Source organism: Pseudopodoces humilis, chromosome 30, assembly GCF_049639895.1.
Source record: "Pseudopodoces humilis isolate 2021_Gansu_Grassland_sample_001 chromosome 30, ASM4963989v1, whole genome shotgun sequence".
NCBI classification, from domain to species: domain Eukaryota; kingdom Metazoa; phylum Chordata; class Aves; order Passeriformes; family Paridae; genus Pseudopodoces; species Pseudopodoces humilis.
Window position 1 is genome coordinate 1,014,212 of NC_142229.1, and position 21,870 is coordinate 1,036,081.

At 50.6% G+C, this 21,870-nt stretch overlaps 1 protein-coding gene across 2 annotated transcripts in view; it reads left to right on the forward strand.

Annotated features, from left to right (window-relative positions):
• The first annotated feature begins 827 nt into the window (after positions 1-827).
• LRRTM4 (leucine rich repeat transmembrane neuronal 4) overlaps positions 828-21,870 on the forward strand; it is a 151,462-nt gene continuing 130,419 nt past the window's right edge. The window contains exons 1-2 of one of the 2 annotated variants that reach the window (XM_088068400.1): positions 828-1,539; positions 3,589-5,135. In XM_088068400.1, the coding sequence (XP_087924526.1) occupies positions 1,536-1,539; positions 3,589-5,135 (1,551 nt within the window). In that variant the 5' untranslated portion in view covers positions 828-1,535. Of the gene's footprint in view, positions 1,540-3,588; positions 5,185-21,870 lie in introns of both variants that reach the window. The other variant, XM_088068401.1, reaches the window with a different exon arrangement.

Consider the following 21,870-nt stretch of genomic DNA (forward strand, 5'->3'; position numbering starts at 1 on the left):
AGCCCTGCTGCACTGGGAATGATCCCAGCCCTGGGCACTGGGAATGATCCCAGCCCTGGACACCTGGCCGGACACAGGTGGAGATGACACACCTTGGTCCCAGCCTGGCTCTGCAGGATCCCCACGGGAGAGCAGCTCAGGAGGAAAAAAGGTGTTACTGACTCTGCAGCTTCACTTCTGCCTTGTTTATCAAAGTCAGTGTTTTTCTGACTAAAAGGCACTTAGATTTAAAAAGAAAAAAATTACATGCTACGAGGCAGGGGATTAACCCTGTTCCAGCCGCAGCAGGAGTGTTTACGTTTGGAGTTGCTGCCTGCACTCAAAACAAATACCTTTTGTGGGGATGATCGGTGTGATCACAGCCTCGACCCCGTACCAAGATTCTCACTTTTAACCTGCAAACATTCCTTTTCCTGCCCCCTCCTCCCCCGGGAATACAGGTAAAAAAAAAAAAAAAAAAAAAAGAAAAAAAAAAGAAGAACAGTTTAGAATTTGCCCAAGCCAAATACACAGGTCAGGTGGATTAGAGCAAGCTCAGGCTGGCAAATCCCAAAGGGAGCAGGTGTTTTGTTTAGCGCCTGTGTCCGAAAATCCCACACCATAAACATTCCACAGTCCGGGGGAGGCGGAGGGGTCTGGCAGGGGAGCACGGTGGGCAAGGCAATGCTGTGTCTTTAATTTTCTTTTCCGAGGGAAGCAAAGTCTGCAGAGCCATGACAGCCTCACTTGTTCAGCCTTTAATGCGCGTTGGGTTTTCTCCAGTGGAGGGCAGTCGGTGTTCCACAAACTCCAGCCTCGGCACCAGCCAGCTCCGGAGCATCATCGCTCTCTGGAAAGCCTCGGAATTAGACGAGAGCTGTCTCTCAGCACAGCTACAAAACACTTTAAACCCGAGCAGCTAAATGGATAAACCGAGCCTGCGGGGCTGCTGAAGCGGGCTCTGCCTTGGCACGGGAGGCCCTGTCTGCTCCGGGAGCCGGAGGAGGATGGATCGCTGTGCCCGGCGATGGCAAAAGGCAGCAGCATGAGGGATGCGAGGCTCCGGCAGAGCTTTGGTCCTTCCTCCCAGAGAAGTTGGTTCGCCTCCATCGCCCTCTCCGGCTTTTCTCGCCGATTGCCACTTAACGCCGCCGGTTCTCTGATGACTTCCACAATGGCTCTCAGAGCTTAGAGTCCCTCCCTACCCCCCACACTCCCCCCATCCTTCGTCCTGTCTTCCCCACCCCCAACCCCTTCCCTTATCCTTTCCCTTCCTCATCCCCAAAATTCTCGCTGGTCCTCTCCGGGGAACTTTGTGGGGCTCCCGGCAGGCACGCTGGATGGCGGCGGGGCGAGTGGCAGCCGGGCTGTGACATGAGGATGCTGATGGTTTAAAGCAAAGGAACCGGGCTCGAAAAAGAGAGAGAGGCGAGGGGAAAGGGATAAAAAAAAAAAAAAAAAAAAAAAAAAAAAAAAAAAAAAAAAAAAAAAAGAAGGAAGAGAGAGGAGAAAACAGCTGGAGGAAGGCGAAGGAGGACGTTATTGATGACAAAAGGATGGGTGAGTGAACTTTTGTGGTTTGTTTGCTGGCACAGCTGCAGCTGTGGGGTGGATTTTGCAGCTGGATTATTCGCCGGTGGTGGGGGGGGCACGGGAGGCAGCGGCGTTCCGCTGCCAGGTGACTCACTGCCTGCACTCGCCGCTGTATTTTTAGCCTTCGTCCCCCCCTCCAGGCGCACACACACACACCTTTCCTCCCGCAGTGGAGCCCTGGGGTGAATTCCTGCCCCGAGCCAGGGGCACAGCCGCTCCTGTGTGAGCCGCACCTGCGCGGGCTCCGGGAGCTGCGGCGGTGCCCGAATTCACCCCAAAATCCTGCCGCCTTCACCCCAAAGTCCTGCCGCCTTCACCCCAAAATCCTGCTGCCCTCACCCCAAAATCCTGCCTCCTTCACCCCAAATTCCTGCCGCCCTCACCTCCCGAGTCCCCGGCAGCAGCCGGGCTGCCAGGGAGGGTGGCGGTGGCACTTTGCAGGATGTGAGAGGCAGAGGGGAGGGAGGGGGGAGTTGTTTCTTGTATAGGTGGTTTTGAAGAGGCCCCTGGTACCTCTGCTACATTTCCAGCAGTCATTTGCCAGTCGGGGTTTTTTTCCGAGTGTGACAGGTTTATTCCCCTCCTTCCTTCCCCCCCTCCCCAGCCCCCGAGTCTGTAACAGGCAGAACATATTTCTAGCTGTCTGCTGCTGGCAAAGAGAACGGAGCAAAAAAATGAGGATTTAAATTACAAATCTACCCATTAAAGTGGAAGGCAGGGGCATTCTAGATCAGGAATTATTTTTGCAAATTGCCCCCCCGGTTTAAAATTGGATTAAAGTCCTGCAGCACTGGCTTGGTTTTGTGTGTGTGTGTGGCAAATAATAAAGTGATTATTTATCAAGGAGATATGAGCCCTTGAAATATTTCCTGTTGGAAGAATGCATTTTCATTCTCAGCAAGGCTGCAACTCTGGACAGAGGCAGCAGCCCTAAAATTATTCCAGGCGTGCAGATGGGTGTTGGGGGTTCTGACACCCCCTCCACGCCCTCTCATAATTATTCAGGATTCTATATATCCAATTATTACATATGTCCTCACACCCAGCACTGCTGCTGCATGACAAACATGACATCTTAAAGGCAAACCCTTAAAATCAATCAAGAGAGGGGAATTGAAAGAGAAATATCCCCCTTTAAACTTTCTGGGTTTGCTGCTATCTGGAAGTGTTGGGGTGGGTATTTTCACCATCTACTGGGTTAATTCAAATTAATAACTGTTTAGGTATTGACAGCCATATGTGGATAAGTTTAAATGAGCATGGGTTTAGGCAGTGACTCATTTGAAAGGACAACATCTCCTACCTTTCCCTGGCATGGGGGTCCCATGCCAGCATTCCTGGTACACTCCTCTGTATGGACAAACTTAGTTCCTCTGCATCTACTTCTGTATTTTAGGTACATAAACCCCCATGAGTTTTACTTAAAGCTACTCTTAAACCCGAATCACTCAGTGAAAAAAGTAAAACCTTTACTTAATGCCTCATTTTACATAAATACACATTACAGAGATGGATCAAACTCTGGGAGAAGTGGATTTCACTCTGTCTGGGGTAATCTGGGCAGGGGGGACTGGACTTGCGGTTGCTTTCCTTGAGGAGCACGTTGAGCAGCACGTAGGAGCAGAAGCTCTGGCTCATTTCCTCTCCAGCACTATGGAGCATCCAGCACAGTGACTTGACAAATATGTTTATTGTTCAAACCTCAGCACGGAGCGCTGAGGACACCCCAGCTCCCCGGAGAGCCAGGGGACAGGAGCACAGCCGGCAGGGAACAGGCTCCTGCTGGTCCTGGGGGACCACAAGCCCCACCGAGGGGCTCTGGTGGCAGTGGGGGCAGGAGAGATGGCCAGGCAGGCACTCCAAGGACGGCGATTTGCACCACAAAGAGCCGAGGCAGGAGGCGAACAGGTTGTCTCCCAAAGCCCCACTGGGCTCAGGCTGTCCCCGAGCCCCCGGTGTTGTGGTAATTTATCTGCGAGGTTTTCCAATGGCCCTTTTTCCTTTCGGATCTTGCAGGTTTCCATGTAATCAAGCAGCGGGGAGGCTCCAGGGTGCTGCTGGGGCTGCTTCCTCTGGCGCTGCTGGCGGGGCTGGCAGGTGCTCAGCGAGCCTGCCCCAAGAACTGCCGCTGCGATGGCAAGATCGTGTACTGCGAGTCGCACGCCTTCCGAGACATCCCCCACAACATCTCCGGCGGCTCCCAGGGCTTGTCCCTGCGCTACAACAGCATCCAGAAGCTGAAATCCCACCAGTTCGCGGGCCTCAATCAGCTGATATGGCTGTACCTCGACCACAATTACATCAGCTCCGTGGATGAGGACGCCTTCCAGGGGATCCGCCGGCTGAAGGAGCTGATCCTGAGCTCCAACAAAATCACCCACCTGCACAACAAGACCTTCCACCCCGTGCCCAACCTCCGCAACCTGGACCTGTCCTACAACAAGCTGCAGGTGCTGCAGGCGGAGCAGTTCAAGGGCCTCCGCAAGCTCCTGATCCTGCACCTGAGGTCCAACTCGCTGAAAACGGTGCCCATCCGCGTTTTCCAGGACTGCCGCAACCTCGACTTCCTGGATTTGGGCTACAACCGCCTGCGGAGCTTGTCCCGCAACGCCTTCGCCGGCCTTTTGAAGCTGACGGAGCTCCACTTGGAGCACAACCAGTTTTCTAAGATCAATTTTGCGCACTTCCCGCGGCTCTTCAACCTCCGCTCCATTTACTTGCAGTGGAATAGGATCCGCTCCATCAGCCAGGGGTTGACGTGGACATGGAGTTCCTTGCACAACTTGGATTTATCGGGCAATGACATCGCAGGGGTAGAGCCCGGCACCTTCCAGTGCCTGCCCAACCTGCAAAAGCTGAACCTGGATTCCAACAAACTCACCAACATCTCCCAGGAGACCATCAACACGTGGATCTCGCTCATCTCCATCACTCTGTCCGGGAATATGTGGGAATGTACTCGAAGCATTTGCCCCCTGTTTAATTGGCTTAAGAATTTCAAGGGAAATAAGGAGAGCACCATGATCTGTGCAGGCCCCAAACACATCCAGGGCGAGAAGGTGAGCGACGCTGTGGAAACCTATAATATCTGTGCCGAAATCCAGGTGGTGGCTACCGAAAGGTCCTACCAGGCCCCCCAAACCCCCCAGAGACCCCTGTTCATCCCCAAACCCACCGTTTCCAAACTGGAAAGCCACCAGCCAACATCCGCGATGCCAAGCCCTTCCGCAGACATCCCAACGCCCGCGGTGGAGCCGGAATACGAGCATGTGTCCTTCCACAAGATCATCGCGGGGAGCGTGGCCCTCTTCCTCTCCGTGGCCATGATCCTGCTGGTCATCTACGTGTCCTGGAAGCGTTATCCTGCCAGCATGAAGCAGCTCCAGCAGCACACGCTCATGAAGAGGCGCAGGAAAAAGGCCCGGGAGTCGGAGAGGCAAATGAACTCCCCTTTGCAGGAATATTACGTGGACTACAAGCCAACAAACTCTGAGACCATGGATGTATCCGTTAATGGATCTGGACCCTGCACCTACACCATCTCTGGCTCCAGGGAATGCGAGGTATGAACCATGATCCTCCTAAAACCATTTCAGCTGCTGGGAAGGAGAGGTAAATGTTTGAAGCTCTTGAGGTATCTCTAAATATTAGAAAGATTAATGAGATTTTGTTCTTTTTTTGGTTGTTTTTTTTCCTGCTTTGGGGTTTGCTCTGTAGAAGGTTCTCTCGCGTTAAATGACAACAGGCAGGGAAGGGATGGTGATTATTTTGAATAATTAAGACTTATTAAAAAAGCGATTAAGTTGGAGTCAACAACTGTGATAAAGGCATCTGGAGTGTTGTTCTCCTCCTGTTTGCACCCATTTGATGAGCTGTGGCTACAAGAGAATCCTATTTTTAATGGATTGGTAGATGCAGAGGAGCTTAAGAGCCTTTTCTGGTTTAAAACTAAATATGGAAACCTCTTTTCTCCAGACCTCACATCAAATCTTGAGGGGTTTATGGCCTATTTCATGTTATTGCCAAAGATTCCCTGCATTTTTGATCTGGTTCAGGAGCAAACCAGGGGACAACAGGACTGCAGCAGGATCTTGGAGTTGTTTTCCTGGAGCAGCAGGAGCACAGAGGCTCCTCTGGACTTGAGCCTTTGTCAAACAGCACATTTGCAAATGTCTGGGTTGGGAAAAGGGGATTCTTGGAGGGTTTAATTTCATTTCAGTGATCAGTGGAGGCTTAGACAGCCCTGCTGGAGTTGATTTCCACAATCTTCAGGCCGTGTCAGGATTTGACTCAGCAACATGGGAAACACAATCAGGAAAAGCTCTCAGCGCTTCTCTTCTGCTGTCCAGCTTTGCAAGGAAATTCCAAATTGTTTTGTTGCTCTCCTGCCAATGACTCCACTGCTGTGGATGCAGGGGATGGGTTTGCCTGGAATGCTGCTGCTTATTTAGAGCTGGCAAAGGAGGATTTGCACAATTCCACTGCAGTCCTGGTCACTTAATCCGGCTTATGATGTGGCACCAGGTGGACTTTGCTTCCTTGGTTGTGGATGTTCTACTGAGAGTGTTTCATGTGCCTCTTGGAGCTTATTCCCACCCCTTGGTGCAGGTTGGGATTGGCTGTGGGAATTCTGAGCCCAGGTGCTGTGGGAGGTGTGGTGAAGATGAGCAGAGTGGGATCTGCAGTTCTTGGATCTGGATTGTTCAAAACCCAACGTTTTCACTCTCTGACAATGGGGCGCCTTTTGAGAGGTTTCATATTTGCCACCTGAACTCCCCAGATGGTTTTGGACTGTGGAGCTAAGGGGAAGGAAGAAAAATGCAGTGGTTTGGGATTGCTTTCTTTGGAGCAGTGTTGTCTTCAGAACAGAACAGAAAACCTGCCATATCCTTGTCATTGCTCCAGGAAATGCAGAATGAAGGTGTGCGATTTGGTTTATTCACTGTTACCAGCATAAATAGAAAATGAGTGATGGTCAAATCATTTTGAATTTCCTCTGGCTGTCACAAAGAGCATTCATGTGTCCTCTTCATGCTCAGGTTTGACACCACTGAGGTTTCATTAGCCTGACTAAAATGTGGTTTCATTTGCTCCGTGGTGGTAAGCAGACAGATGAATGTGCTCGTGATAACCGAGTTTACCATCCAGGTAACGACACCATCCTCCCTAATGCGTTTTGGATCACACAAGACAGGGACGATGTTTGGGAGACTGGAATTGGGATAATTGGGATTACAGCAGGTAATTGCAAGGCTCAGGAGTCCTCCCAGGTGCAGCAACACGAGGTCAGTGTGGCGTAATTCCCCAGGTGGCCGTGGTTGTTACACCCAGCACTAAACACCAGGGGACCCCAGCTCACCTGGCTTCCAGGTGCTGTGGCTGCACCAGAACGGTTTCATTTGGCTTAAATTAAACTGATGACAACCTTGCAGGACTGAGGGGGGCGGTTTGTGGTGCCCCTGGGTGTAAATCAGACTGTGCAGGACGCCCCAGAGCTGTGTCTGACAGGTCACTCCGTGTTTGTGTCCTTATTGAGCAGCCAGTGGCTCTTTGCACACTGTTACAGACTAATAAATAATAGAGAATAATAAAGACTTCAGGAGATGGAAAGCAGATCATTGAAGGCACATGTAGCAACCCAAAGCCCCCACTGAAATCCTGTCTTCAGCTTGGATTTGACATTCTGCGTCTCCATAGCTACAAGGTTCCACTTGTAAAAGGAGAGATATTCACTGTACAGCACTTAAAAATGGTAAAAAAAACCCCTTGTAGAGTCTTCAGCAGTGGAAAGGGTTTGTGTTTGGTGAAAAAAATAGGAAATGGAACCCCTCTTTATTTCCTAATTTATCTGTACTTGTGGAAAACTATTATTTTGTGCAGGTGTGATGCAGCTCAGGCCCATCCTCCCCCGGGGCTGCCTGGCTCATTCCCTGTGCTCAACCTGAGGTTTCTCCCAAAAAAAGAAGCTGTCAGAGGGGAGAGGAGTGCCTGGATACCTGCGTGAGGGAGGCAGGCTCCAGGACTCTTTGCTGAACAGTTGATTGCTTTTACTTCTTTTAGCAACGTTTCCCAAAGCATTTTCTGCTTTCATGTGTTCACCCCCCGTGCCTGGGGGTGGCTGAAGGCCCAAAAAGGGGGTGGTTTTGGGAAAGGGTGATGGATCGGTTCCATTTGAACTGGGAAAGGAGAGGGCTGCCTGCTCAGATGCTGTTGTGGGTGGTGGGGTGGTTTTTGAGGTCAGATGAGCAGAGCTGGTACCTGCACAGGGATCATTTTGGGCGTGGAAGCATCCAGCTCATCCCATCCATAAACCACTCATTTTCCACCGCAGAATCTGCCTGGGAATAACATGCTGAGGTATCTCCACAGGTTCTTCTCTCCACAGCAGCTCCAGGGATGGTGTTGTTTTAATATTCCATGAGGTTTTGAGCATTCAGCAGAGTCCCACAGGTGAGAGCTGCCCTGGAGCAGGGCAGGTGCAGCTGTGCTTTGTAGGGCTGCTTTTCCCAGTCCCTGCTTCAGGAATTATTCCTTGTGCTGGGGAGAGAGAGCCAAAGGCAGGCTGGCTGCAAACGGGAGCGACTTTGGCAGCAGTGGGATTATAATCACTGACACCTGGCCTGTGCTCGTCTATTTAGTCTCTTGGCAAGGCTTGCTAAAATAACTGGATGCTCCTGATTTTGGCTCTGGCCATCCAGTTAGCAGAGTGCTGCTCCCTCAGCCTGGGATTCGCTTTGTGCCTCTCCCTCCCTCTCACTTTCCCATTTATTTGTACATTTGCTGGAGATCTGGAAGCTGTAAAAAGGGATTTCATAACGCCAGATATGGTATTCTGTATTTCATGCACATCACATTCACAGAATATCTGAGAATGGCTGGCTGGTGTGGGGAGAAGGAAAATGTTTCTGTCTCCTGGAAGGTCATTGCTGTCCCCTTTCCCAGGCTGGCAGGGACAAAACAAACAACAGGCAGGCAGGTGAACAGCTTTTCTGTGTGAACTGAGCGCTGTGAGGTCGCTTTTTACACCTTTCCTTCTCCATGTCTGGCCATACCCCGTGGATAAACAGCCACCTGTTCACACACAGGGACAGCTCTGCTGTCTTCTCCACAGGACTGGAAACGGGGCTGGTTGTCACTTGTGTTCACACATTTGAAATCAGACACACAGAATCACCTTCGGTCAAAATTCTGCTCCTTCCCCTCTTTCCGTTGGGAGGAAGTACACTGCTAAAGGAACTAAACCTTGGTGGGCTGCTGCAGACCTTCTTCTGAGCCTAATTTCAAGGGAAATGTTGCCATGCTGTGTTTATTATTTACTGAACATCATGGTGCTGCTTGGAACCAGAAGCAGAGAGGATAAACCAGAATAGTTTCCATCTCCAGAGAGGGTTCAGGGTGAGGTTCCAGTTCTGTAATGCAGCATTAAAAGAGGTGCCCTGGGGGCTCAGCCTGAGCTCAGAGTTGTGGCCCCATGGGAGAAATCCCTCGAGGACTGCCTGAATTTTGCATTTTTAAGAGCAGTGGTTGCATTTCCTTTGGTCATCAGCCTGAGGGGTTTGTGAGGAATGCTGAGCAAGGACCAGTGGCTGAGGAGTTCATCAGTGCTTGGGGAAATGGGAGTGATCCCACAGGTGGGACATCCCAAAGAGATGGGATCCTGGGAGGCAGGAGGGAGGAGAGTGGGAGCAGGAACTCTTCATCAGCCCTCTGAGCTCCCTGCAGGGCCAAAGCACCGGGGGTTTCTTTCCAGTGAATCTGGGACATGGGAGGATGAGCGCTGTTAACTGAGATCTTCTGCTTCCTTCTGTGCTGAGGCTCCTTCTCTCCTCTCCCACCCCTCTGTAGAACCTGAGTTTGTGCTGGGCTGTAAACTGAGGGTGAACCAGCCCCAGGAGAGTGTTCCAAGCCCTGGGGGTGTGGGGAGAGTCAGGAAAGGGGAGGGTGACCGTGCTGCTCCTCAGAGCTCTGCCCTTGGGAGCAGCAGCTCAGAGAAGGCACATTTTAGCAATCAGTGAATCATAAAACAGCTTGGAAGGAAGGGTTTAAGATCACCCAGTGCTACCCTCTGCCATGGGTGGGGACACCTTCCACGGCCCTGGGTTGTGCCAAGCCCTGTCCAACCTGGCCTTGGACATTGCAGGGATCCAGGGACAGTTTTTACCACTTGGAGCCTTTATTTGCCCTTGGCATTGCAAATATAACCCCGGCCTGAGGGGAGCTGTGCTGGAGAGGCACCAATGATGTACCAAGAAATGCACAGGGGCAAAATTTCCCTGAGCTCAGCACTTGTAAAGTGTGAGAGTTCCCAAAGATGTTCCCAAAATTGACTGGCCATGTTTCCGGCGGAGCTGAGCCAGCTGTGCCTCCTGCAGCAATTGAGGGCTGCAAATTTGGAAAGGAAATGCAGGAGGATGTGGAACACTTCTGACACTCTTACTCGGTGCTTCCTCTGGTGCCTGGCTGAGAGAGGAGCTCATCAGGAATTTGGGCTGGGGATACAGGTGCTGCTGAGACCTTGGAAGTGGATTGCCCTGGGAAAATGCAGAGCTCGGAGGCAAAGGGAGGAGCTGAAATCATCAAATTCTCCTGAGCTTGGGAATTTCCCTGAGCAGATTCCAGGCATTGCATTAGGTCTGTCCTGAGGCTGACAGCTCATTACCAGAGCTCTGTGACTGCACTGTGGATTCCCAGCCTTAGGCACAATGTCCAGCAGGGACCATCTTCCCTCTGCTTCCTCCTCACCTTTTTTCCTACTTCCCCAAACGTTGTCACTTTCCAGACCCCTCGTGGTTTAAGTTGTGCATGGTGAGGGTGCTGAGATGGAGAGGCTGCTGCACTGGAGAGCTTTGTGCAAGAGAGGACACTTGTTCTTCCCCTGGTATTCCTTGTGAGGGATTCCTGCACTCCTGGAATTGTGACAAGACACCCTTTTTCCTCTCCATCTCCCTTTTCCCTGCTCTCCCCCCTTCCCCTGCCTTTGCTTGCACCCTGAGATGTGCTGCCAGTGTTTTAAGGAGGAGAAAGGAATGGAATGTAGTGGAGTTCATGCCAGCAGGGACAGCACTCATGGAACTGGGGAAGGAATTGTTCAGTTGTGTTTCAATTTTAAACACGTGCAAAGTATGAGACATATGCTGGGAGGGGAAAACAATTTTATTAGGAAATGTCCTGCTGCTGGAAATATTCCTGACACTGTCCTGGATAGCAGGGCTGACCTGAGCCTGGATGTTGGGAATTTTCTCTGAAATCCAGTGGCTGCAGTGGCAGGGAGCAGGCTGGGAATAACCAGGGCTGTGTTCATGGTTTGCTCTGCTCCTGGACATTCCTTTGGACTATCATCTGTCCCCGGCAGAAGACACAGCTTTCAAATCCCTTGGGATTGTGGTTCAGGCCCCAGCTTTCCCTGGTATCATTGGAATTCCCAGGGATGTGTGCATCCCTCCATCCTGTTATCCATGGTGTAAATGCTGGGACATGAGAAATTCCACATGATCCGTGTTTACAGAGCCCCAGGAGTGCCATTGCCAGGCAGGTGTTCCAGCCCTGAACACGGATGGGCTGCGGCCACAAACATCTGACACAGCTCAGCTTTTATCACCTCTGTCCCCTGCACAGCCAAGTGAGCTCAGATCACCCCTGGATCTTCCCAGCTCCACCCAAAGATGAGTGGATCGATGCTGAGGGGTTTCCAGGGAGTTGTCAGCTCTGTCCTGCTGCAGAGCTCTGCTTTGTTGAAGCTGTGGTACACAGGGAAGGGATGACATGAGAGGCTGCTTGGCCTGGAGGATTTGTTTTTTAATTTACAAGGAAATAGGAATCTCCTCCAGGCACATGGATCACTTGTGGTGTTGTCATGGGCAGTGGACTGGGAATTCCTCCGGGGCCCCAGGCCAAGGAAGGGCCTGTTTGGCACTGAGTACAAGCTCCAAGGTGTCCAGGGAAAGCTCAGGCTCACTTTCCGTTGTCTTGCACTCTCATCCACCCAAACCCCATTTTTCCAGGCTTTTCCAATGCACCAAGAGTGTCTTTGATGGAGAGACTTGAGTTGCGTGGTTTTGCTGGTTTTCAGTCTGTCCTCATTAAAAATCAGCTTCTCCTCCCGTGAGAGCCTCTGAAATCCCCGCTGGTTCCTCACCGCTGCCAGCCTTCACCGCCACAGCCACTGGGGTTATCTTTGGGCCAGGATGGATGCTCCAGAAGGAACCAGCAAGGCCATCAAATTCCTGTCCCGGTTCAACCAGCATTTGTTAATGTTCTAAATCATCTTGGGCCTGAAATGTGCTGCTCCTTAAATTTAGAACGATGTGATTGCCTAAAGCCTCTCCATGTGTTAATTAAATCATCATAATTGTGGTTTCTGGAGACTGACAGGTTATAAATAGTTTTTCTTCTCCCCCTCCTGCAATAATTGGTGGGAATGACGGGCAAACCAGCCATTGTTTAACTGTGCCTGTGACACCGCTCTTCCCATTCCAACCCCTTTTCTCTGCCGACTTGATTGTCCTGAAATAATCAGCAGTGTCATCCTCAAAGGCTGCTTAATTGCCAGGCACTTCTCACATTACGGGACACGGAGAGAAGTGCTTTTCATCATTATCCCTTTAATTTAGCGGGATGGGAGGTCAGGAGCTCCGGAGGCCAGGGCAGAAGTTCTGTGTACACACTTGTGACAGGACGCCCTGAGTAAACACTGACGTATTTTAGTCGTCATTTTACCTCCATCCATCCTGCCTCCTCCCAGATTTTGTGGAAATAGAAGCCTTGGTGGTCTGGACACCGTTTTCCTCTGTTGCTGCCATGGAATCATGGAATGGGTTGGGTTGGGAGGGAGCTTAAATCCCATCCCATTAAATCGCATGGGCAGGGACAGCTCCCTCTGTCCCAGGTGCTCCAGCCTGGCTTTGGAAACTTCCAGGGATCCAGGGGCAGCCACAGCTGCTCTGGGAATTCCATCCCAGCCCCTCCCCACCCTCCCAGGGAGGAATTTCTCCCAACCCTTCAGTTCAAAGCCATTAGAGGCAGTTTAAATCACTCGGGCAGGCCCAGCTTTGCTGTGCAGTCACTAGAAAAAGGCAGAACAACCTGGTGGGATCACACCTGGCCTGGAAACAAATTCCAGTTACAGCTCAGAGGATGGGAAAGCAAATGGTCCAAACACTGAAGCTGACCAAGACTTTGTACCCATCTCTCTGCTCCCCTTCTGACCTTCCCCAGCTTCAGAGCAGCTCTGTCTGGAGTGTGGGGATGAGGCAGGAAAGATGGGAATGGGAACACCTCGGGCTGGCATCATGCACCATCCCACTTAGGCTCTGCTCCCCTTTAATGTGGGTCTGTTTACGGCTCTAATTTGCAGGAGAACCTCAGGCCAGAGCTTGGGCTGCTACTCTGGATCCTCCTCTTCCAATTATCCAAGGAAACCACACAGTTCCTTGAGCTCTGGAGTGCTGGCATGTGTCCTGCTGGTTGGCACAATCCAGGGCTCTGCAAGGTTCAAGGATTTACACTATTGTGGAATCAAAAAAGGTTGGAAATTGAAATGGAATTGCTTAGGTTGGAAAAACTCTATAAAAATCATCGATTCTGCTGCTGAGGCCACCACGGATCACGTCCTCAAGTGCAACATCCACACGGATTTTAAATCCCACTGGGAATGCAGACTCCACCACTGCACTTGTTCAATGCCTGAAGACCCTTTTGGGGAAGAAACTTCCCCCGATATCCAACCTCACCCTCCCTTGGTGCAACCTGAGGCCGTTTCCTTGAGTTGGAGGAAGTTTCTCCACAGGAAACTCAGCCCTTCTTTCCAGTACTGGAGGATGTCCCTCCTTGCTGGGAATTTGGCAAGCAGGAGGATCCAGGATGAGGCAGCAGCATCTGGGAGCTGTTGTGAACCCTCGCTGCAGTTTATTGTGAGCAGGCAAAGATCGCTTCATTGCAAACTGTTGCGCTTCAAAAGAAGAAAGCAAAGCAAAGTCACGTTGACTTTCACTAGAACCCGAGTATTGAAACCAGTCCTTGAACCTTTGAAAATCCCTCCTGGCTCGCTGTTCCTGCCCTCCCCTCCACTTACTGGGGTGCCCTGCCTTTCTCTGCTGCCTCTGTGGGGGCTCTGGAGCGGGGCTGGGGTTTGGCTGCTGCTGCAGCATGAAAGGGAAAAGCATCGTCTGGAGCCTCCAGGGCCTCCAGCCGCGCCTGTTTTGTTCCTGCCGTAAAAGCCACTCTGAAGAGCTCTGCTTTGTCTTGGGGAGGCATTAGCACAAGGCTGTTTAGTGCTTTTAAAACTCTATCCTATATTCAGATGCAACAGAGACTGACTTACAGCCACTCAGGTGCTGCCTCGTCCCCGGAGTGAAATCCAACGATTTCAATGGAAATTTCGCAGCCATTTCTTCCCCCAGAGTTATAATTTTCTTTCTCAGAGCTTCTAAATCACACGTTAGGCTGCTGGTTCTAAAAGCCACATCAATGTCACTTGTGAAGGCAAATGAAGGCAGAGCGTGGTTTCTCTGCAGTGGGAACACAAATTGTACAAATCAGGAAAGGAAGGAGCCCACTGGCGATTTTGAATTATGAGAAATTTTTATTTGAAAACAAAATCTATGGGTATTTCCTTCGGTGCTATTGCTTTGTTGAATATATTAAGGGTCCCAGTGTGTATAAATTCCTCAGCAATCTGAGGAATTGATTAACATCTCTCTATTTATGATTAGCTCCCAAATTTATTCTATTAATTTTTGAGAGTGAGGTCTGGATGCTGTTGTTTTGCTGTTAAAGGTGAGGGACTGGAATTAACGTTGCCTCAATGAGTTTTCCATGGAGGCGATAAGGAAAAGCAGGGAAAAAATGTCATATTTCCCCAATATTTTGCCCTGAGTCTCACAAATGTATGGGTGTAGTGAAGGTGACGTGGCAAGGCAGTGGCACTGGATGGGCTTTAAAGTCCTTCCCAACCCACACCATTCCAGGATTTTCTGATTTTACAAAAAAAAATTAAAAATTGAAGAGCGGCAGAGGCATTTACCCACCTGCTTTGCCACCTTGTCTATCAAGGGCCACCCAACCTGAGAAATTTCAGTTTCCAGCACCAGTAATTTCTCTGCACTAAAAGGTGCCTCCAGAGAGTCACTTGAGGACTCACAGAGCAAACTCCACTTCCCCGATAATTTGTTCCAAAGGTTAATAACCTCCACAGCACGAAATAACTCGTCCAGCTGCTAAAATCACTCCTTTCTCCAGCGTGGCATTAAGCTGGAGAAGTGGGATAAGTGGGTGGAGGATGAACCTGGGGTTTAGTGCGTGGCTCAGGAGAGCTGTGTGTGCTCCCCGGCCCTGTGGCCACAAACCCCTGTGGAGATTTTCACATGAAAACGGCCCCGTTCCTGCCCCTCAAAAAAATCCCATTTTAATGGAATCATCCCAGGAAAGCTGAGATTTATCCCAACTGCTGATAAGAAGTTCTCCTGCTCCTTTCATCCTGTTTTGTCTCAGTCCGTGACTCAGTCCTGCCCTGCTCCGTGTGGGAGCCATTCCCAGGTTTTCCCTTCATGGACTTGCTCTTCCAGCTCTCTCAGACCAAAAGAAGGAGCCTGTGGCATCTCCACATTTCTCTCCACGGAGCACTGGCCATAATCTTGTTGGCATAGCATTAAAAGTATGGATGTTTTTCCATGCTATGAAATTTAAGGCTAAATACCATTTAAATGCCATTTAAAGTGGTGTAATCCATGTTCCCATTAAGCTGGAAGTCACCAAAAGCCTCGTGCATGCAAAAATCACTATAAACTGAGTTCAAGATCATGTCACTACATTCTCAGATTGGTGGGAATTCTGGTGGCCAGGTAAGACAGGGTAGGGGCTGGCCTCAATTCGAACTTACAGCAGCAATTAATTAGTGGCTGTGTGTACATTTTGTAAGTGGTTTAAGAAGTACTGGTTAAACATTGATGAATTTTAAAGCAGGATAAGCACATAAATAAGAGGTCACATGTGATTTCTGATCATTTCTTGCAGCGTGTATCAATTTTTTATTAATTCTGGAGAGCTGTTTACAAACTGCCTGGCACCAGCTGCAGTCAGAAAGCAAATAAAGCCCTCAGAAAAGGAGGGAGAACCCAACAGAAATGCTTCCCTCCTCCAGGGGCATCAGAATGAGCCATTCAGGGAACAAAACTCGGCGTGGGGCTGTTCCCAGTGGATGCTGAGACAAAGTGGGGATTGTGGGACCTCTGGGCCAGTCCCAGCCCGGAAGCTGGAAGTTCAGAAAGGTCTCATTTGGGATGTTTTATGTTATTCCAGACATTTTAGACACAGGAGTGGCGTGGTTTGAGTTACCTTGAGGTCAGAACAGGCGTAAGGGGATGCCCATACACAAACACAGCCTTGCCTTGCTCTGAGCTGTAAAGTCACTCTTTGGAGCACCTTCAAACCGAGGAGATTTCCTTGATCCTGGAGACGAGAGGTGGGAGTGACAGCTTGGGCTGGCAGAGCCTCAGGCTGGTGCAAACCACACTGAAATCCGTGGATATATCATTATTCTTTGCACAAAACTGTGGCAGAGTTCACAAATCTGCGTGGGGGAGGCAAGTGTAGGAGCCAGGATTTCCGTGGGGGAAGAACTGGGGATGGGAGAACCTGGAGCCACTGCAAACCCATCAGTCCCAGGTGAAACAAACCCTCTGGGGCATTTCCTTCAGCAGCAGAAACAATGCAGGTGAAGGAGTTATCCCAAAATTCTCAGCTGAGAGTGGCTGAGCTCCAGAGGAGCTCCGGGGGCTGTGTCAGGAAGGATGTGCTGCTCCCAGATAACATCCACCGCTTGTCCTGTGAATTCCAGAGTCTTTATAAGCCTTTCAAAAAGAAGAATAGGAAAAAAAATCCTCTTTTCTCTCTGTTTCACTTCCCTGGATCAGTGTTGGTACACTGGGATCCTCCTGGGAGTCCTGCTCATGGCAAGGTGTCCCTGGGCATCAGCTCTGCCTTTGTTTCCAAGCTCTGCAATATTTCCCTTCTTCCAGGTGGGCATTTTCTCTTCCCTCTGCTTGTGCTGATTGCTGATTATGTGGATGTAAGGATTGCTTTGTTTCCTTTGGAAAGCCTTTGCTTGGGACCGTTTCATCCTCAGCTTGGAAGCAGAGAGCAGCAGGAACATCAAACAGAGCTCTCTGTGCCACCTGTCTCCCTGCCAATAGCCAATTCTCATCTTTCTATTTAATGTATTTCCATCCCTTCATCCATTTGATGCTTTATCTGAAGCTTTTCTATCCTCCCTCCCCGACTCTTTTATTGCCAGGTGTTTTTTCCCCTCCTCCGAGCCTCAGCTGATTTCTTCAGGGAAGGTCCTCATCAGGTTTCTCTGCAGGAAGGATCCTTATAAAGGTTCCTGCTCTGGTGCTGTCCATTTGTATCTCTTTGTGTCACCTCTTTGAAGTGATATTCCCCCCTTTGTGTTTCACGAGGCGATCTTAAATTTTTGAGAAAAATATCGCTTTATTCATAAAAGGTCTGATCATCGTTTCCCTCCCACTTTCTCTCCATGCCAGCTGTTTGGATTTATTGGAGGGTGGTGCACAGAGGCTCTGCTGAGTCTGAGCCCCTCTTCCAGAGGCTGTTTCAAGCTTTGGAATGTCCCTGCTCCAGTGACCTGGGCATCAGCAGAGCGTGGCTTTGTGTCACCGTGTCCTGGGCTCAGGATCCACCTCTGGCCTTGGAAAGTCCTCAAAGCGCATTCAGTGCGACACAATCCATGGCAGGGACAGCTCCACTGTCCTAGGCTGCTCCAGCCTGGCCTTGGGCACTTCCAGGGATCCAGGGGCAGCCACAGCTGCTCTGGGAATTCCATCCCAGCCCCTCCCCACCCTCACAGCCAGGAATTCCTTCCCAAAATCCCATCTAAATCTCCCCTTTCCCAGTGGGAGCCATTCCCTGTGTCCTGTCCCTCCATCCCTTGTTCCCAGCCCCTCTCCAGCTCTCCTGGAGCCCCTTCAGGCCCTGCAAGGGGCTCTGAGCTCTCCCATCTACAGAATCTCTCCTTTCCTTTCAAAGTCACCAGCCTGGAAGATTTCTCGGTCTTTCCACAACTTTTTCCATTTGTGCCATTAACCAGACAACCTCTGGCCTGTAAATTTGAGTTTTATAATCTTCTTTCTCACACAGAGAATCCCCTTGGAGCCAATAAACTTTGTAATGGCCTCAAACCACACATCAGCATCAGGATTTACCCAGTTTAAACTGTTTTTTCCTTAAGCCAAGCAGATAACCAGTACCTCCAGTCTGATTTCCATTTTGGAACTCTGTACAAAATTCACCAGAAAACTTGGTCCTCTGGAATATAATCTCATCCAGGAAATCTGGGAATGAGGAATTTGGGAGGGACACACTCTCCCCCTTCACTGGAGCTGCTTTAGAGCAGGCTCACCACTAAATTCTAGATTTTTGTACACGTGCAAGGGCAGAAATGGGACACGCACAATATTTATGGAAACGAAGCCTAGAAATGAAAATGGGGGTGGGCCATCTTCCATTCCAAAAGTGCAGGGAGACCTTGAAAAGCTCTTTCTGATGCTGGCAGGGAGGGTGTGACCCAGTTCTCCAGGCCTGTGGTGCTGAGCTGTGCGATGCCCTCGCGGAGCAGCTCCAGAACGTTCCCAAGCAGGGTGGGGAACCAGCCAGGAATGGGTTTAGTTTGGTGCTGCTGAGCTCCTGCAAGGTGCAAAACCAGGCCCAGGGTGGGATTGTCCTGGTGCCTGTGCAGGACTCAAAGATCCAGCTGGGTCCTTTCCAGCTCGGGCTGTTCCATGGTTCCCTGAGCTCCTGCTGGAAAAGGCTCGTCCCCTGTCCTGACTGGAGCCTGCCACTGAGGATGTGAATGCACAAAACCATTTATCAACAGAAATGGGGAGCCATTATCAATGGAAATGGAGCATCTCCAGCCCCCCAAAACCCTGCACAACCCAGGACACTCGGCTGGGGGAACATCTGAGTGCCAGGAGCCTCTGGAGCCTGGGCCAGATCTTGGCTCTGGTGTTGCTTTAAATCCACCTGCCCCATGCTCTGCAGTGTCCTGGCCTAGGTGAAAACACTTTAAAATGCTCAGGTCATTTCTTAAAGGATGGAAAAGGATAGATTTCCCATGTTTGTGTTGTACCCAGAGCACTCAGCTCCTCATCAATGGAATCCCCACAAAAATAAATAATCCCTGCAGGATTAACCCCTTCCCTTCCCTTCCCTTCCCTTCCCTTCCCTTCCCTTCCCTTCCCTTCCCTTCCCTTCCCTTCCCTTCCCTTCCCTTCCCTTCCCTTCCCTTCCCTTCCCTTCCCTTCCCTTCCCTTCCCTTCCCTTCCCTTCCCTTCCCTTCCCTTCCCTTCCTTCCCTTCCCTTCCCTTCCCTTCCCTTCCCTTCCCTTCCCTTCCCTTCCCTTCCCTTCCCTTCCCTTCCCTTCCCTTCCCTTCCCTTCCCTTCCCTTCCCTTCCCTTCCCTTCCCTTCCCGCACCTTCCCTTCCCGCACCTTCCCGCACCTTCCCTTCCCTTCCCGCACCTTCCCTTCCCGCACCTTCCCTTCCCGCACCTTCCCGCACCTTCCCTTCCCGCACCTTCCCTTCCCTTCCCGCACCTTCCCTTCCCTTCCCTTCCCGCACCTTCCCGCACCTTCCCGCACCTTCCCGCACCTTCCCGCACCTTCCCGCACCTTCCCTTCCCGCACCTTCCCTTCCCGCACCTTCCCTTCCCGCACCTTCCCGCACCTTCCCTTCCCTTCCCTTCCCTTCCCTTCCCTTCCCTTCCCTTCCCTTCCCTTCCCTTCCCTTCCCTTCCCTTCCCTTCCCTTCCCTTCCCTTCCCTTCCCTTCCCTTCCCTTCCCTTCCCTTCCCTTCCCTTCCCTTCCCTTCCCGCACCTTCCCGCACCTTCCCGCACCTTCCCGCACCTTCCCGCACCTTCCCGCACCTTCCCGCACCTTCCCTTCCCTTCCCGCACCTTCCCGCACCTTCCCGCACCTTCCCTTCCCTTCCCTTCCCGCACCTTCCCGCACCTTCCCGCACCTTCCCGCACCTTCCCGCACCTTCCCTTCCCTTCCCGCACCTTCCCGCACCTTCCCTTCCCTTCCCTTCCCGCACCTTCCCTTCCCGCACCTTCCCGCACCTTCCCTTCCCTTCCCGCACCTTCCCTTCCCTTCCCGCACCTTCCCTTCCCGCACCTTCCCTTCCCGCACCTTCCCGCACCTTCCCGCACCTTCCCGCACCTTCCCGCACCTTCCCGCACCTTCCCTTCCCTTCCCTTCCCGCACCTTCCCTTCCCGCACCTTCCCGCACCTTCCCTTCCCTTCCCGCACCTTCCCTTCCCGCACCTTCCCTTCCCGCACCTTCCCGCACCTTCCCGCACCTTCCCTTTATAATTTAATTGACCAAATCTCATTTTCTCATTAGTGCTTCATAAAAAGATTTCAAGACAATCTCAAAATAAAGCCAATGTTTATATGAATTATTTTTTAAAAAGATATTAACATGTTCCCATGAGTGTTTCAGTAGGAAGTTGAATTTGGTTTTTAGGATGCTTTAAGATTTGCTTGAAAACTGGGAATTTACAGGGCTTGGGGTAAGGGTTTGGGTTTTGGTAAGGTTGGATTATGGAATCCCGGAGTGATTTGGCTTTGAGGATAATCCCATTCCACCCTCCTGGGCTGTCTCTCCCTCCTGGATGTGCTGTGTGAGGAAAACCAGCAAAAACTCCGAGTGCCACCTGAACTTCAGCTTCCCTGAGGAGTTTATTCCCCTGGAAACACGTAAATAAACAATCACATTTCTCCTCTGGCTGGGCCAGCTGGCGGTGGGGGGGAACACGAGCGCGGAATTCTCCGCATGGAATTCTGGCCAGCCTCATCTCTAAACTCTCCCCTGCCTGGTGTTACTGGTGGATCTCTCGTTGCACAAGGGGAATTAAGCAAAGAGCGTTTTTTTGGTCAGTAGAGAAAACTCCTTCTGTTTATTCTGCCTGTTGTTATTTTCCTGTTGTAAAACGCCGAAGCAGATTGCAGCTGGAATAAACCATCTGCTGCCTGTCACAGCTCCTGGATATCCCACACGTGGGGGAAATTGCTTATCGATCCAGCCAAGTGTGAACAAGTAAGGGAGCCATGGAAATATTTGTGTGTCCAATGGACACTCTCAGGGCTGCACGCGAGTCCTGCCCGGAGGCCATCAACTTCTAGGAGAAAAAAAATCAGTTTAAAAAAAAAAATAATTTATTTCTATAGGAAATATATAGTTTTAGTGAAAAAATTATTGGAGAAAGACAGACAATGCGCTTAAAAACAGGAATATGGGCATTTTGGTGACTTTCTGTGCTCTGTGTGGTGGCTCCTGCACAGACTGGAAGTTATTTCCATCAGCTGAATCACCCAGAGAGCCTCGGTGATGTTCCATGTACATTTATTTAACCAGTCATTTGCACACCCTGCATTTCATTTTAACACCTGAAACCTGCTGGGATGGGGTCCAGGACAGCCTGGAAATTGTTTTCCTGCAGGGATCCCAACACCTCAGTCTGGAAATGCTCCTGTGGGACTGAAATCTGGAGAATTCCAGGACTTTTGGGGAGGAGAGTTGGAGCACTGGGCGGACTGGAGGAGATGGATTGGTTGGGTGAGCATTGCAAGCTCTCAAGAGAATAAAAAAAGAGAATAAAAAAGGTGTAGAGTTGTAAAAGTCACAGGTAGCAGAGAACCTGTGGATGGCTGCCTGGAATTCCTGAGGGAATCTTGTTCTGGGCTGGGCAGGTGGAGCTCTGCTTTTAGCTGTGGCTGAGCTGCTCTCACAGAGATTTATGCTGCGTTCTCCAATATTTGTTATTTTAGAAACTCTCTCCTCTCCATGTCATCATCCTGCCATTCCCTGAAAGGGACAGGGAAGAAGTTCTCCCTTCCACACACGCAGCAATGGAATTTTGTCCTGGATTTCAAATGCTGTGAATCACTGCTGCTGGAATTGCTCATATATCAATATATTTCTACATTTGAACCAAGTTTGCAAATTTAAAAAATGCCAAACAAGGATCAGGATCGTAATTTGTTTGGCTGAGGCACAGAACTCACTGCAGCAAGGAGGGATTGCCCAAGTGTCTTCCTGCATTTTCCATCAGCATTTCTGGAAGAGCAGAATCTTTATTTTCCCCTTATCGACGAGCTTATTTTGCATGGTTCCCTTTCTCCTCCAGAATCTCCTTCTCACTGCCTAGGGGATGTTTTCCTGGTTGAATTGGGTCCAGGGGGAAGTTCCAGTGGGAGGAACCTCCTTGGAGGTGCTCTGGGT